General features: G+C 40.7%; 1 protein-coding gene across 2 annotated transcripts; it reads left to right on the plus strand.

Moving 5' to 3' along the window:
* Window positions 1–1,076: 1,076 nt before the first annotated feature.
* On the plus strand, window positions 1,077–17,450 carry tuft1b (tuftelin 1b). 2 transcript variants are annotated; one of them, XM_079231825.1, is made up of 12 exons: window positions 1,077–1,247; window positions 11,923–12,000; window positions 12,094–12,186; window positions 12,321–12,395; window positions 12,517–12,582; window positions 12,971–13,060; window positions 13,717–13,827; window positions 14,721–14,944; window positions 15,304–15,409; window positions 15,720–15,803; window positions 15,990–16,078; window positions 16,214–17,450. In XM_079231825.1, exons 1-12 carry the CDS (start codon window positions 1,191–1,193, stop codon window positions 16,284–16,286), a joined length of 1,146 nt encoding a protein of 381 aa, XP_079087951.1. In that variant the 5' UTR covers window positions 1,077–1,190; the 3' UTR covers window positions 16,287–17,450. The 2 variants fall into 2 exon arrangements, with proteins under 2 accessions (XP_079087951.1, XP_079087952.1); XM_079231826.1 differs by lacking the exon at window positions 1,077–1,247 and adding an exon at window positions 4,914–4,956.
* Window positions 17,451–17,479: the final 29 nt, after the last annotated feature.

Here is a 17,479-nt window from a genome sequence, read left to right on the forward strand (position 1 = left end):
AGCCATGTGCCACCAAAGGCAAATGAGTTCTGCCATAAGCCTAACAGGATAATAAGCAAGTGTAAGTGGCAACAGGGCCGTCTGACATGTGACCGGACTGTTATTAAACAGGACTACATCCTATTTGCAGCTCCGACACCGAATTAGCTGCAGATCACAGCTACTGCAGACTCCTGGTGCTGACAGATATGTTGCTTGAACGTTGGGGAGAAGTTGAACAGAATTTGTTGAAGCAAGACAGGCGAAGAGAAACAGCATATGGGATCCATCTGGAAGAAGATCAGACAGGTTACTGAGGACAAAATGCTGTTTTTCAGTAACACTCACACCAGATGTCTGCCGGATGGAGGTGTCATCAACTTCTCCGAGGTCAGACATTGTTTATTTCCTGAGTTCATCAGTCATTACCATCCCTGTAGATCCCAAGGATAAATAGGACACAGTTTAGGCTTCGTTATAGGCAGCAATAAATTACCTGTTCCAAATATGTAAAGCTATCTTTGGTGTGTGGACCAAAATAAATGTTTTTATAGTAACTATCCACATTGAATTAATTAATACAATATCATAAATATCATATCAATATCATACCAGCTTTGAAATGTACCATGTCAACAGCTCAAGGTAGAGACAGGTATAGGATAGGAACTGAATGCAAATATAGTGCGAGAAAAATACAAAATAAAACCTATTAACCTCAATCCATAAAATACAGCTATACAGTAGTAGTCTACTTTAACCTTGTATATATGTTTTCTATATGAACTGAACAGATACATGATATGAAAATGTCAAAAAAAAAAGAATGATTACAAAGTATTCAAATGTTAAAGTAAAAATATCTAAATCTAAACCAGTTCAAAATTTAAAAAAAAGTGCCGACAGACTTCTGTTTCCTACATCCTGAATTATGATTCAGTGCATTCCATGTTAATGAGTTATGGGCATGTTAAAGACCTGCAGCGTTCAACTTTACTGGCGTTCCTGGACAGACCGTGAACGCAGCGGGGCAGGTCCCAGGTGTCTCTTCGCACTTTGCTCAAATCGCTCACAAGAGTTTAGCGAAGAGGACGAGATGTAAAGTTCCAAAGACCTGACTGACAGGAAAGAAGAGCAACTCTCGACAGCTATAATCGACAGCTATAATTCGATTTTCATTTTTATGTGTTGGCTCAACTTTCGCTGACAAGATGAGTGGTGGCGTGAGGCAGACCGGGAGAAACGGAGAAGAGGACAGCAAAGCAAAGGTGATGAATACAACTATCTTACATGTCTGATGGAAGAGACGGGACAATGTCCGATTACACTTAAATGGGTCCGTGGGCGTCAAAAACACGTTTATGTTTACTCAATCCCACTTTATATTTCCTGTATTACTGCTGACTAACGTAATTCACTTTATGTTGGTGCACAGCTGTGATAGACGGACTAACTGCAGATACCTGACTGTCCTAGTTTACAGAATGTTTTAAGAACAAGTGAACTTGTACAGAAAAGTAAATAAATAAATGGTTTGGTATCCTGTGAGATATTTGAAGATTATGTGAAAGCCACATGTGATTTTCATTTTAATTTTTTCAAAGAGTTTATGTAATATCCAACACACCTTTCTTCTTCTTCTTATTCTTCTTCTTCTTCTTCTTTGGCTTTCCAACTCTAAATATTTGATATTTGAATGGAGAACCAACACAGCCCACTGTGTCGTGTGTCATATAAATTGTGTGATGGATTAAGCATAAACTCTCATGTGTGTTTCTGCACTGTGACATTGACAGTGACAGTCATTTAATGCCTAAAGGTGTGGCTGAATTACTGCAATTTAAAAGGCAACTAGATTTGATTGTGTGTCCTAAAACAAATACCTCTTGCATGTTATCATTCACATAAATACAGATCCAATAGCAGGGGCATGATCACTCCACTTACGCCACTTGTTGCATTAGCTGAACGTCACTCATCGTTGACTTTTCCCACAGTGAACATTCATGTGTCACTGTGTACATGGCACTTTCTCTAGAACTTTTACCCGCTCTGTGTCTTTGAAGAATGAGTGTGGAGCCTGTATTTGAATGTGTGTGCACAGAAAAGAAAAGCCATAGCGAAGTGCTCGCGCTTTCACAGCACGGCCTTAACTTGATACGAGAATGAATGTGTCGAATATGTCGAAAACAAGTGAAGTCTGAACACCACTTCAAACGTTGTAAGAAGTAAATGAAGTAATAATACCCTCCAGACATGTTTTAATGGCTTGAAAATGATTGTAATTTTTCATGCTGTCCCAGAACATCCTTTTGTACAGGCTCAGTCGAGAAAATAATTTATAGAGGATTTCAAGAACTCATTAGGAAAGTGCCAAGACTTGCTTGTTTAATATAAATATCTTCTATTCATTGGCAGTTAAATCTTTTTTCTTTCTCATGTCATTATGTGACTGTGACATGCTTTTTATAACTTTGTTTGTGTTAACTCACCATACGCTTGCTTGTAGAGACCAAAGTTTAATGGACATTTACCAAAAGTGTCATGAATAAGAATTGTCAAATGAAAGGTGAGACATTACTCAAACTAAACCATTGAGTCAATAAGAATGACGTGCCGTCACAATGGCACATGAAGCAGAACCAGCATGTTGGCATGAATGAACATCCTTTGTTTATACAGAGATGTGGCAGGAAGATGGGAAATACATAGTCCTAAATACATGCCTAAACTTAAACACATGTTCCAAATGCATTTTTCGCAGCTCCCAGCTTTAATGGGCTCTAACTGTGCTTAAACCGACATTTTCATTTCATTTAGTTGTATTGGCTGTAAGGGAAGTAAGTTAGTGATTAATGGCTCTATACAAATGAACTTTAGTTCACTGGCCCTTTTACACAGCAATGACTCACATTTTGTTCATGTCTTGAGTCGCGTGATCTGTAAAGATCAACTTTGACCTTGTTTACTTCCAGTTCTGCAAAGGACGACTTCCACTCGGAAACCTATTTTATCCAACTTATGTACATTTTGGAGGATTTTTTTTTTTTTTACGGCTCTTGACATTGAAGTTGATATGTGTTCTCTCATAGTGCGAGAGCACACTGGGAAGAGCAACAATGACAAGCTTATTGAAATGGCTCAGCTGGATTGTTGTGGCTTTTTGTCAACTCCAGGGTTTACCTGCACAGGAGAGATCCGCTCTGAGCCTTTTGTATGTGACACTGACATTGTTAAATGGCATGTTTGCACTGCTCACATATCAATAAAAGGATAAACAACTATTAAATATATACAAAGAGAGTGCTGACGCATTTTTATAGGCCAACACTGGAAGTTAGTATCGCAGAGAAAGCCAATGGGATTTTTCCATTGGCTTTTGGAATATTGCTGAAAAAAAGCTCTGTGACAAACGTAAGTTTAAGATATTTATATGTTTTGTTCAGCAAGATAATCTTCTCAAATGAACGCCACTTTTGTGATTTTTGAAGAGTGAAATGCAATCGGTAGAAGTAAAAAGCTAACGGTAGGCTATGAGCAAACTACACCACAGACATGTGAGTGTTGGTTTACGCAACGAGGCTGTAGCGGCGGACTAATCGGCGTGATGTTGTTTTGTAGTACCATTTAGCTACTTGTTAGCATCTGCCTTTTTTAGGACGCATAAACGATTCAAAATTCCAGAGAGGGGTATCTACTGACTTATTTCATATCTGAGAACATAACATTAAAATCCTGTAAGCTTGGGTTAAATCACAGAGGCGAGGATCCAGGATTTAGGACATTTGATAAATCTTCAAAAACCTTTTTTTTCAATATATTGAATAGCTTTGGGTTTTGGACTGTTGGTCTGACAATACAAGCAATTTGAAGAAAATGATGGACGCATTTTTCCTTATTAATCGATACATGGTTTGGTATAAAATGTCAGAATGTGGTAAAAAATTCCCGCTACAATTTCCCAAAGTGACATCTTCAAATGTAAGATATTCCGTTTACTATCATGAAAGACGAAGGAACTCATTCATATTAACATTTGGGAAGCTTGAACTAGAGAATTTGGGTATTTTTTACCAGTTAGTTACGGCTCAAGACAAAATAATGAATCATCAACTTTAAAAAAACACAATAGATCAAGTGATATTTTAATATTTTGATTATTTAGTTGCAGCTCTATAACACTAAAAATTGTAACACAAAAAACATTTGATTTAAGATTGTTTCATTGCTGGAAGTTTAACGTTTTAAGCTTCAGGTAGTCACACACACACACACAAGCATGGACATATTTGGACTGTGCTATTTGACTTTTGTTTGCACAGTTTTGTTGACATTGCACACACTCAACATGCCAGTGACTGCTGTATAAAGACGCTTTATTAATCTCTCTTATGTAACTCGCACCACACATTCCTCACTGTCACCACGTACCAGATATCTTAACCCACCGTTTTATCTATTGGTCACTAATTGTCTGACTAACTAATATATTACTGTATATTTGCATGAACATTTTTATTAAAGTTGAACCTAGTCACTCATTTGCTATTCCCTAATTAATGAAGATAAAAGCCTAGTTCCAGACCTCTAAATAAAAAGGAAGTCAGTTTATTTTATCAAACTGTAAAGATGGCTTTCAAACTGTCACCCAGTTTAGATTCCCCATCAACAAGCCTCTTTGCTCCGGACGGTTTATTATCCAATCAGACAAATGTTCCCTACGTTCTTTCCATTGTGCATTTGGCATTGCAGTCCTGCAGGGGAGGCTAGCAACCATGTGCCTCCTCGGACGGGCACTGTGGCTCTCTGACTGGAGAACGATCCGGAAGAAAAAAGGGTTGGGCAGCCGGCGGAGCCTCACCCAGCCATGTAAGGCAAGACGGCTTCTCACGCTCTTAGTCACAAAGACACAGACAGTCCGGATCACAGCCGCCTGAACATCTTTGGGAAGAATCCCCGACAGCTTCGTCTGCCCAGGTAGATATCAGAGAGATAAAGTAGAGGGCTTGCGTCTGGGTTCGTACCGGGTGAAGTGCATGATGGTACCTACGGTTGTAGTTTTTGCCTGCTTCATGAACATGCTTGTTTTTATGACTCATTTGGCTTCATTGTGGATTTGTCATACTACAACCAAAGGGGTAGTTTCCCTCGCACAGATTAAAACAGCCCAAAGAGATACTTGAAAATATCATATCCAAAAGAGACATTAGTTTAACCTTCATTTGATTGGCATGATTTAAACATCAGGAAAGGCACTACGTCTCTTTTTGTGGGTCTTTTTAAGTGTCAGACATCAATCTGAATCAGTGGATTCATCTTCATTACATTTTATTTGACACAGACCCCATGAATACAAACATTGCCATTGAGTTTATCACGACAAAAAGCAACTTTACAACTTTTTAGAGTCACTTCCCATTCATCAGTTATTGTGGAAGAGTGACGCAGTTGTGTTGTATTGGTGACACATGCTGTTGTTGCTCAGAAGGAAGGAGTTCATAATGAACATGTGTGATGGTTTACAGCGGGACTCGCTGATATCAGCAAGTTAAGTGTTTTATGGCTTTTATTTTGAATCATACGTTGCCTGGTGATAAAAGTAGGTGGTTTTGACTACACTCAGAGATGGATGGACTTCATGCTTCGCTGTGATCTCTGTAGGCTCTTGGGAGAGGAATGCAGATACCGGTGTTGGTGCAAATAATGATCTACCGTTCTACTTTCTCTGCTTGTTAGAACGATTTAGTAAATACATTTACAGCCGTGTCTGGTTGATCCTGTATTCCTCGTGCGTGCTTCTGTATCCGTCGGCCTGCAGTGCAGCTGAGCACAGCAATTATATCATCTCCAACAGCACTCATGGAGGAGGTTGTGGCTCAATAACTGAGATTGGATGGCCGAGTATCGATTGTGGGAGGCCACTGACTGTTATGAGGATGCTCTTGCAGTGTGTGTGTGTGTGTGTGTGTGTGAGAGTGTGTGTGTGTGTGTGTGTGTGTGTGCGTGTGTGTGTGTGTGTGTGTGTGTGTGTGTGTGTGTGTGTTGTGAGTATGTTATCTCCTCTATTCTACTTCACCCTGCTCTACTCTACTTTACAACACATTGTGCACTCTATTCTGTGCTACTCGGTTCTTTTATTATGCATAATCTACGTAACTCTTTTTTTAACTGTTAGTCAAACCTTTAAGTCAATATATAGAACATGAATTGTCATATTTTGCTGAATAGATGATTAATTGTTGAAGTAATGTCTAGCAAAATGGCAAACATGACTCAGATCCAGCCTCTCGATCGTGAGGATTTGCAGTCTTTTCTTTGTCTCACGTGGTAAACTGAAAACGTCTGTGTTTTGGAATGTCGGTCGGAGAAAAATAAGACATTTGAAGACGTACCTCTGAGTGAGTTTTGGGAAATAATTATGGGCATTTTTCACTATTTCTGGCATTGTATTGATGAAATCATTAATCAGTTTATTAAGAAAACAATCTGCAAATGAATTGACAATGAAAATAATAGTCAGTCGCAGCTTCATTCCACTTTGCTTTGAATTCCTTAAACATGAATCAGAGAGAGTGTGATGTGTAGCGATAGCACTGCTCTGTCCTCCAGCTCCGTTATCTCAGAGAACCAACGCAGGACACTCGAGACAGAAAACAGACTCTCCCTCGGGCCTCGCTGCTGCTCAGCTAAAGAGCTGACCTGGGAAATGATCCAGTGGCAGATAATCTACCCGATAGTTTACTTTAACGCTTCATTTGCGCCTGTCGCATTGTTTTTCTCGCTTGTCGTTTCACTGCATTAGAGGTCAAACCAATTAGATTTCACTTGTTATGGAAACATTTGGACACACTTTGAGAGGCTTGTAGTGATCTGTTAAATAAGGCAAAGCTGTTTTGACCACTGTGCCTCCTGGTTAATGACAAGTGTTGATCATGGAGGTGACTGGCAACACAGAACATGATCAAATGCAGTTTTTTCATAAATCATTCATTCCCTACCGTGCATTAAATAGAAAACAGTTTGGATTATTTGCAGTGTCTGCGTGTAAACAACTACATATTACTGTAGAAAATAGAAGCGCAAGAGGTTGCTTTGTTGTAAATGAATTTGACGTTGCATAGTTTTCCCAGTAGAAATATTTCTGCACAAAATCTTGTAAGGCATCACATCACAGTCGTCAACCTCAACGTCTAAAGAATTTAAGAAAAAACAGGAAAAAAACCAACACCCCAAATTGCTGCACGGCTAAAGGAATGTCCAATCCCTTACTTGTCAACTACATGCCAAGGCCTGCTGATACATTTGAAGGTTAATCCTTTGTTTGTTTTGCTGTCTGTTTTGGTCTTTTGATCTGTATAATTTCATTCATGAGGCTCTGATTATGTAGATTTATGCTTCGAGGGAAAATAAATGAACTGTATTAGAACAACAGCTGAACACCTCAGTAACCGGTATTGATATCATCTCGAAAAAGCAATTATCATTAGTTAGTGCATATAGACTGAAGCTTGATTGTATTATGAATTGAGTTGATATGTCCAAAAGACACTTTTGCCTTTTATGGAAAACACAGGGATACAATTTAACTTCGCAGCTTTTGTTTTCTCTGTGTTTGTAAATTAAATTAATTGAGGTTCCCAGAAATTACAAACAAATGGAAGTAAAAAAATCCCCTGAGCTACATGCACAGGTCTATAGTACAAAGTGCAAGATGTACTCAGCGTAACCCGTTTATTGACAAAAGCATCCTCATGTTCCTGAGCGCACATACTTTCTGACGCAAGTCTGTCATTCTTGTCAAAACATGAATGTAGTACATTTGACCTGTAATGACACTTAATAAGCACCTTTTGTAGGAGCGGTTTCCAAGCAACCCACTTCCCTCCATGTTTATTACATTACAATTAGCTGACACTTTTATCCAGACTTACATTTTGCTCTATACGCCGTAGACACAGGAACAGGGCACAGTTAGAGGTTAAGTGTCTTGCTCAAGGAGACATCGACGTGGACTAGCAGAGCCAGGGCTCGAACCACCGATCCTTTGATTGAAAGACGGGCATGCTAACCACTGAGCCGCAGTCTCCCACCATATTGGTTTGGGCTGTTGTTATGGTGCTGTACAGTCTACCTCCGCAATATGTGTTGCAATACTGCAACATGCACAATAAAGGATTATGTGGTAATAATGCAAAAGAGATTTTTTAAATAGCAGCAATTGCTTTGGCGCTCAGCGCTCGGTGTAACACTTATACGGGCGTTTGTAACATGTAGTCTGCAGTTTCAAATATTTCTTTTGTTTGTCTTAAACACGCTGCTGTTGCTGTTTTTACCCAGGATTATTCCCAGTGAAAGAGGCAACTCCTTATAGGCATGCAGGACAGCACGGGGGGGGGAAGCTTGAAACAAGAGTTGGCACTATAAAGGATTCAGTTGCATTCTGGGAACCAAAATATAGCTGAGATTTGCCTTCTATGTAGCTTCATGAAAAAGCAGATTATCACCTGTAAACTATTCTTCAGGTGTGCTTACTTTGAAGCTCTGTGTATGAAACGTGTCAACGGAGTGGGATCCACAGGAGAATAGCGTGTGGTGAGGAGCTGTGTACAGTAACCGTCTGGGCGTGTCTGTTCCGCGATCCTCTGTGGGAAGCCCTCAAGCTGTCGCTCTCTTTGATTGCAGAATGAAATGTTGGCCTGCCCTCTTGACTCTGATGGTTGTCTGCCGTTCAGGCTAAACCATTTAGACTGTCTTTGACATGCAATGCAGAGAACTGGTCGCTTACATAAGTAACCAAATGTGTTAGCCACATGTGATGCGCTCTTCTTTGTCCTGAAGCCATATGTTACTGCAGGTGTGTCGACATGACTTATGGGAGAGGAGGCAAGTTCGCACACATTCTAAAAACCATAAACTGTTTCTAGTGACACGGACACACACAGACGAACATAACAATAAAAAGCATACAGTCAACAGCTTATGCTTATATTGAACAAAGACGATACAAACAACAATGGTGCCATTGCGCCCATGTTTTGCTACTCATCTTGATCTGCATCACATGATTGTTGATTACCTAATATCATCTAAAGTGTATTAAACTGCAGTGATACATTTGGCGCCTCTGTGCAAGATGTTGCTATGTTGTTACATAGAGCTGTAACATTCAACCACTGACTGACACTTAACGTGTGTCCACATGGATGCTGGAGGGAGCAACTTGGAAGCCAGATACAGTTAGTGCTTTTCCCAGGGAAAGAGTGCTTGACTAAATAAAGTGTGTTGTGTGGTGGGTACTACCGAGCTTTTGAGGCAGTAGCACCTAAGCTTTGGAATGCTCTGCTTGCACCTCTACGGTTTGCTGATTCAGTATTGTCTTTTAGGAACTAAAAACTAAAAACATGCCTGTTTACGCTGGCGTTTGGTTGAATACATGGTCTTTGACCTGCTTTTTATCTTTTTTTATTTATTTATTTTCATTATTTGTTTTATTGTGTTTTTTTACTGCTCCATCTTATAATGTGTATTTTACTATGCTCTTTTAACTGTTGAAATATTTTGGGCCCTTGTTATTGTCAATCTGGTTTTAACACGTTTTTTTCCTGACTCTTGCACAGCACTTTGTGATCTTTGTCTGTGGAAAGTGCAATATAAATAATCTAAGCTTTGCCAAATGTAGTATTTCGGTTGGAATACTACATACTACTATAATTCTGGTTGGAACATTCCCACAGTCAGGCTCAAGTGTCACTACTGAAGTTCTTATTGCAGCGCTGCCTTCACGCAAAGACAGACTGCGGTATGTGAAGAACGTGACAGTGCCTGTTTATCATTCTTCACTAAAGTCCCTGTGTCATTCTCACGGGAGAAATTACAGGTGTTTAAAGTGGCTTTATTAGGTGTACACTATGTGAGCTGAGTCACGGTGCTGTATGACAATACTGGATGACATCAACTAAAGAACACATCATTAAAACATGGGATGTTCAAGTACTTCAAGGGAGTGACTTCATGCAAATAATTATGCAGGTGAAATTGACGAGACAAAGAAGATTCTTGACGTCCTGTAGCTGGATTTAAGAACAGGGAGGCTGCATCTGTTTCTCTTGCTCTTTATGTACCTTGGAAGAGTATCACCTTTATGGGAAACTTGTAAACAAAGCCAGTTCTGGGAAATTTTTGGGAGCGAAGCTTCAGTTTCCACCCGTGTGACACAGTGAGTGCAGCTGTATTTTATAGAATAAAAAAGAAACTCCTATCTATCTGGTATTCCTTCCCATTCCCATCTTTTAGTCTTTTAGACTACGACTAAAGATGAAATCAACAACAAAATGTAGCTAATCCCACTGTAGTCAGTGTTTGTGTTTCCTTTTTGCTTTTGACTAATATTATGTGCCATTTGATCTGATCGCTATCTAATTTATTGACACACAAAGCTGAATTAAGGCCACTAATGATGATGATGAGGATGAGGATGTTAGCACCCACCGCAGTGTCACAAAGTAAAATAGCTTAAGAGTGTTTATAATTCTATAATGACTGATAATATCCATTCATTCTTCATCAGGTGCAGGCACACAACAGTTACAGCAGGTCCTATATTAGCTACACATAAATATGAGCATGTACACACATACACACACACACACACACACACACACACACACACACACACACACACACACACACACACACATGTCTGTATACAAACACATAACACCACATAGAGATAGAGGCCAGGATTAAGCATGATTCAGGTTGAGGATAAGATAACAATCAGCTATGTTACATAACTCTCCTGTACCTGGACTTTTATCCTCCAGCTAAACTGGAATTAGTTTGTCAAAGTGCCAAATGGTTTGTTTTCTTTGCAAATTCAGAGGAAAAACGACACAATTTGTGTGAAGCCATACCTCCACTTACTTAAATGGGTGTAGCCACAAAGGATTATGTATTGTTAAAGCAAGTATTTGCTTTGGGGAAAGGTTGTTCTTTGTTTTGGAAAAAATATCTAGTAAAAAAGGCCATTTGAGTTTCAGGGCTTTAATTTGTCATTGTCAAATGAGGCCAATTGTCATTTCATTTTTTTATTGAGATATGCGTGTTGAAACAGTATGTACACTGTTCATGTGTGCGTTAGGTCAATTGCAGTAGATGATCTTAAATAAATAAAGTTGTACAACATGAAACAAATCAATAGCACTGGATGATGACGTGATCTTCAACTAAATAGCTGATGATCAACACAGAACAACATGCACTTCAAGTGAAAGACTACAGCTATTATCAGGGGTGTCTCCATTTCATCAGGAATATAATTATATGTCAATAATTGAGCAATACAGGTGAAGCTGGCGCCCCATTAAAAACAGCTTATCATCAACAAATAAAGGACCTATGAACTCCATTGAAAACAGAATAATCACTCAATCCTGTGGGTATAACACACATCAGTGAGTCTGTTGTTGCTATTTTATATTAATACTTTGTGTTTAAAGTGAAGTTGTCAAAGCATGTACTCCCACAATCTGTTTTTATTTCAAAGTTGAATTGAGAGTGACTCAGCGGTCACGCTGTTTTGGGTGTTGGTAATTTTGGCCCTTACTGGAAAAGACTTGTTTCATTTTCTCCAGTGAGTAAACTGGACTGTTTGGTCATAACCACCAGACTTCCCCCCCTGGAGGATGCAATGGAAATGTCTCCTCTGTGTCGGTTGCTATGCTTTGTCGTCAAACAGTGTGGCATCCACAGAGGAACTTCAGTATGGGGAAGTTTTATGACAAAAAGAAGGCCCCTCTTTCTCTGCTCCACCCTCTTTCTCACTGATGGCATTCATTTTAAGCCTCTCTGCCTTCTCTGCATTGGTTGTTTCCCTCAACATTCCCCCAGCTCCACTGAGTCATCTAAATGTAGTTTCTGTTGTGCCCTCATCTTTCATTTCAGGTCCAATGCAGGCGACTTCGACTCACTCTACAAGATCAGGATCCGTCCGGCTGCACCTCGGAGCGGCACAGCAACAAGGTGCAGATTAGAGAGGAAACTGTTTAGTTGTGTTGTTTAGTGAATGAACGGGGGAATGGAAAGTACAACTCTTTTTTTTAATACTGAATATAGGAGAGCAGCATTGAAGTAGTGCTGCCACAGAAACCAGAGGAGCAGGAAGAAACACTTATCACTCCCACCGAAGAAAAAGTTGAAGTCATTAAGGTATGTGAGCTTGTTTTGGTGTTTGTTTCTATAATTGTACGCATGTGCGAGCCAGTCCACCTATCTATACTTATTTAAAGTATGTGTGTGCTCACCCGTATTATCTAACACACCCCCATCACTGTGGCGTCCAGGTTTATCTCGAAGCCCGTCCAGAGGCAGGGGAGAGTGTCAAAATGATGACGGACGAGGTGTCCCAGATTCAGGAGGTCAGTGTGCGACTGGAGAGTGGAGAACAGTAGAGAACAGTAGAGTGGAGAACAATAGAGTGTGTGTGGGTTGAACAAGAGGAAGGGCATCGTTTCGAACCATTTGTGTTTTTGTTTCTAGGTGAGGTACTGTCTGAAGACTCTGAGAGAGCAAATGGCCGCCCGCCAGAACTCTAACAACAACAAGGTACACACCTTCTTGTTTGGTTGATGAACAAAGAGCAAAATTGCAGTTTATTTTTGCGAAATAATATGGACAAGTCGGGGAAAGAAGCATCGATACAATCCTCACCAAAGCAGAAGCCTGGACACCACGAGTCGTGTGCTTTTAGCAGAACAACACCAGGAGCCCTTGAATAGCATCAGCAGCTCATCGCCTGTGTGACTAACCGTAGACGCAACAAGAATACGATGCATTACAATAGTACATGACTGTCGTGTTTCACAATGTGTTGTGTTTCCATAAAGTTGCAGTGCCGTGAGCTCTCTGGGCCACTCTAGTAGTTGCACATTGTGCAGGTAAAAGGAGAAATGAAGCCCTGACTGCACTAACCAACCGCTACTCTCGTCTTCAGTATCCAGCCAATGGCTTCACTGTGAACTTACCCAGCAGCCCAGCAGCTGTCTCCAACGGCAACGCTGTTCTCACCGAGTCAGACGCTCAGGTGAGCTCAAAACAATGCAGCCTTCTCTAACTGATGTTTGCTGCGCTTGCTTTCATGATCTGATCATTCATCAGTTTAATATGGATAAACCGCGGGGAGTAGCAGAAACCAATTTCAGCTCAAACTAGTTTGAATGCTTTCAAATGTGTATTTAAGTGACAGGCATAACATTCATAATGGAAAAGATGTCGGGCCCTCCAGCTGTTTCGCACTCAGACAATCCAACTGCCTGCTGCTCCAAAGAAAACGGTGCTAGACGCTCTGAAGCTCATAACAAAACGTACCACACACAGCGAAGGGCTCACTTACATCCTGACTAATAGCGCTCGCTCACAAACACTGCCCACACGCACACACACACACACACACACACACACACACACACACACACACACACACACACACACACACACACACAATATTGTATTTCCCATGCATTATTCTAGACTCGGCACATCACAGCATCTCCCGTAACAAGACACCCTAATCTACCAGGGCAGTAGAGTCAGAGCAGGGAGGTATTGTGGCTATCCATACCCAGTGACCTGCATGCCGCTCTTATCTGTTTGTTAGCACCAGCTTTGCCCTCAGGTTCAACTTGTTTGCCCGATTAAGCCTGATTGAGCGTGTCACTTTCTGTCTGCCTGCACTCTCAGGTCGGGGATAATCAGGAGGAGACTGTGAGGCTCAGGGAGGCGACCAAGCGTCTGTACGCGCAGCTGAAGGAGATGGAGAAGAGACATCAGGAGGAGAGGGAGAGACTGCAGGTCTGTCTCACGAGACGAGTAACATGACACCACTTCCTGTCTGCAGCTATGACTCACTCCTCGGCTGTTGTCTTGTTCCTTTAATCACCCTCATTTTCAGTCATTATCTGTGGATTTCATCCTGTGATCCAACACTGTTGGGACTTTGCTCTGCAGCTCATTCATCCGTCAGGTCATACAGAACACAGACTAACCACAAGCTGATCTGTCGGGCACTGTCCCTAAAACCCTCCTTTACAGTTAGTGGCACCAGCACAATTATATTGATACAACAGGCAGAGATAGAGGACCATGTACAGAGTTTCAACCCTAACGTGTGGTTTTATTCAGCTTTATTGCAAGTCATCTGGTTTTGATTTAGACAAGATCAGCGCAAACCCACTAAGTTGCTATCTGAACACACAAGCAGGCAGACAATCAGAGGATTTAAACAAACTAAGCTTAATTAATAGACTTCCCAGGTTTAACTGTTATCCCTGTAGTTGCTGTTGTGCAAACAGGGATGATAAAGGCTAAGAAGGATCTTGTAGATCAAAACATTGCCTTGCAAAGAGTAGAAGAGAAATAAAGTATTTATTTGGAGCCTAAGAGTGTGCAGACCTCCTTTGTGCTCTGCTGTTAAAAAATGTTTGTCTTACACCTGATGTGCGCACAGTCCCTCTTTAAAAGGGATTTAAAGGGATTGTGGCTGCACTCATTTTTGGTTTGACTTCCAAATAGAGTGGTTTCGATCAGTATTTCTCAAATGGGGGTACCAGTACAATGAGTACTAAAGAGTCTAAGTAGCCAGAGTAACTGAAAACAGTAATTGGTTGGTTCTTTAACATGGTATCCACTACTACTTAATCACAGGAAAACCCAAACAAGGTCTTACTCTGTGGCTCCCCTCACAGGCTGAGTCATACGAGTGTGACGCTCGTCTGGGCAAGCAGTCCGAGCAGCTGCAGATGGCGGAGAAGCAGTCGGAGGAGAGGGGTCAGCAGGTGGAGGAGCTGCAGAGGCTTCTGGAAAGCATGGCGGTCGAGAGCCGCAACCTCAAAGACAAGATGGCGGAAGGGGAGGCAGAGCTGCTGCAGCTCAAAGCAGACAAGGAGGACGAGGAGGAGAGTGAAGAGCGGTGAGAAGAGAAACAAAGTGATGAGACTAAGTAAAATCATTGGTACACATAGGGAAATAAAATCTCTATACTGTATACAAAAATGTTATGTTTCACTGTTTGATGCCCTGAATTCATCCTCGTTATACATCTTCAATATACATAAGACAATATATCTGCAAATATAATTTAGAAATGAATTACTTATTAACAACTTGCTTCCAAGGATGTTGAATAAAAATCATGACAGCTAACATGACCTCCACTAGTCAAAATGGCAAAATAACTTGTTCAGTAGTTTTCTTCATGTATGGCTTTTTACTTTATCCATTTGCTATTAGTTTGACAGAGTTTTCTCGTATATATTTGTGTGTTTGCAGGTGTGAGGAGCTGGAGAAGGAGGTGGCCATTCTGAAGGAAAAGATCCATCACCTTGACGACATGTTAAAGAGTCAGCAGAGGAAAGTCCGCCACATGATCGAACAGGTATTTATGCACACAAACTACGAGCAGTGCAAGGTGCACACAGACACACACGGGCACACGTCATGCAAATGAGGCTCTCCGGTGCCCACAACTGCACAGGAAGCCATTAACAAGGAAATTAGATTTTGAGGAGGCGGACGCATAAAGAGTAATTGATGTGCAGGAGTGGAGTCGAGAAGAAACGTGTGGTGAAAACAAACAAAAACTCACTCGTCATGAATAAGTGATGCCCGCATCTGCTCCTGCAGGAAAAGAGTTTCTCCTGAGCGTATCACATTGTTTGTTTGTGTTTGTTTTTCCCACGATACAGCTGCAGAACTCTCGGACTGTCATCCAAGAGAGAGATCGATTCATCGGGGACCTGGAGGAGAAGGTGGCTTTCCTGGAGGCTGAGGTCAGAAACCTTGTAGTTCTAATCTGAATTTGTTTTCGTCTGACAGTTTTATAAAGTAGTTTTAAAACCAAAAAGTAAAAAGCTGAAAAGTTATCCTGCATGTGAAACATTCGTACCACTGCTCTGTGATGGCAATGGTGCTTCTTTGCACACAATGTAACGTCTTCAACCCCTTTCTGTCTGCAGAACAGAGAAATGCATGACCACTTGGAGTACTTCCTGGCAGGCCAAGAGCCTCCGGCCATGACATCCACGAAGCCAGAGGTCGTTTACAGGTAAGCTGCTTGCTTTCTGATTTACATTAAGAACGCTGATTTCCCACTGAGACGGGGTCTTTTCTGCCAGTCGTGCTAAACTCAAATGTCCACATAAACCTAAAAGCATTCAATAATGTTTCCCCTTCTGTGCAGTAAAACACTCACACCGACGACACAGAGCAACAAGGCCCTCCCGTTCATCAAAGTCATCGAGCTCAAGTCCTGAACAGTGTCACCCAAAGGGATGAACAGATGGAAAATACTGTGTAAATATATAATTAACCACCCATCAAGCGTAGATCTGCAGTGATTATTTTTTTTAAGTTAGTTTAACAGACCTCATGGGGACAAAGCACATTGGTCCTTTGATTAGTACCTCCATGGTTACTCTTGAGGCTGTTCTGCGTACATGTACTGCATCCATTGGTGTCAAACAGAATGTAAAAAAAGGAATTCAAACTAGGATCCGATGGTAGGAGGAATCCTGAAAAAATACAAGGAAGGAGCTGTGCAATGCAAAGAGTTGTACTGAATTTCTTACATGTTACACAAAGACACATATATGTGCAGCGTGTACTTTCTCAGCAAGTCGTAACGATGCAGTGGCAAGACTTCAGCAAAGTTCTCTGTGTTTATTGTTATGCACCTCTACTTCTTTCCCAAGCAAACATCTCAATAAAGATGTTGAAACAGCTCAATGTAAAAGGTGGGTTGAGATTAAAAACAGTCCCTGTTATACACACATACTGTGTTGAGTGTTTTAAGCACTTCTCCATCCTTCAGCATATTGACCTCAATCTGAGCAGCAGCAGGCTTCGGGGTCAGCTTTGCACCACATTGCCAATGGCAGGCATGCAATTGGCTATGTCATTGTGGAAATATGAGTTATACTTAACTTGAAATATATTTCTCTGACATTAGAGTGAGTTAAATATTATGAGTGTTTACGCTATTTTATATATTAGAATTTAGACCTTTTTTTTCTTTTTAGCCATGCCAGTAAATACTTATTCGAGGCTACTTTGTAGAGATAGAGGTTAGTTGATAGCAATATTTGTATTATTATCTATGCTGCCTCAACATCCTGTTTTGTGCTAAAATATTACATATTTAACACCGTTTCAAACTTACTGACATTATACTTTGTTTGTATGACTGTTTTTCTGTAAAATACTTGGAATCGAGGATGTACATTATTATAAACTGAGTACCCATTTACTGTGAACACTGTAGATAGATACATTGAAGTTTGGTCTGTTATTTCTTTAAAGACTGTTACATTTTATTTCAATATCATGAAATACCTGGACTTATTTGTTGTATCGCTGATGTTGCATCTTTACTCAGTAACCTTGTACTGCCACCTAGTGGAGATATTAAAGACTCTGAAACTGAAGAAGTGGGTTGCAAAGTTTTTAT

The sequence above is a fragment of the Taurulus bubalis genome (assembly GCF_910589615.1).
Source record: "Taurulus bubalis genome assembly, chromosome: 16".
Classification (NCBI taxonomy): domain Eukaryota; kingdom Metazoa; phylum Chordata; class Actinopteri; order Perciformes; family Cottidae; genus Taurulus; species Taurulus bubalis.

Coding starts and splice junctions, on each gene's coding strand:
- tuft1b (XM_079231825.1), top strand. CDS start 1,191: ATGAGTGGTGGCGTGAGGCAGACCGGGAGAAACGGAGAAGAGGACAGC. Junction 12,001..12,093: donor CGGAGCGGCACAGCAACAAG/GTGCAGATTAGA, acceptor TACTGAATATAG/GAGAGCAGCATTGAAGTAGT. Junction 13,061..13,716: donor TCACCGAGTCAGACGCTCAG/GTGAGCTCAAAA, acceptor CTGCACTCTCAG/GTCGGGGATAATCAGGAGGA.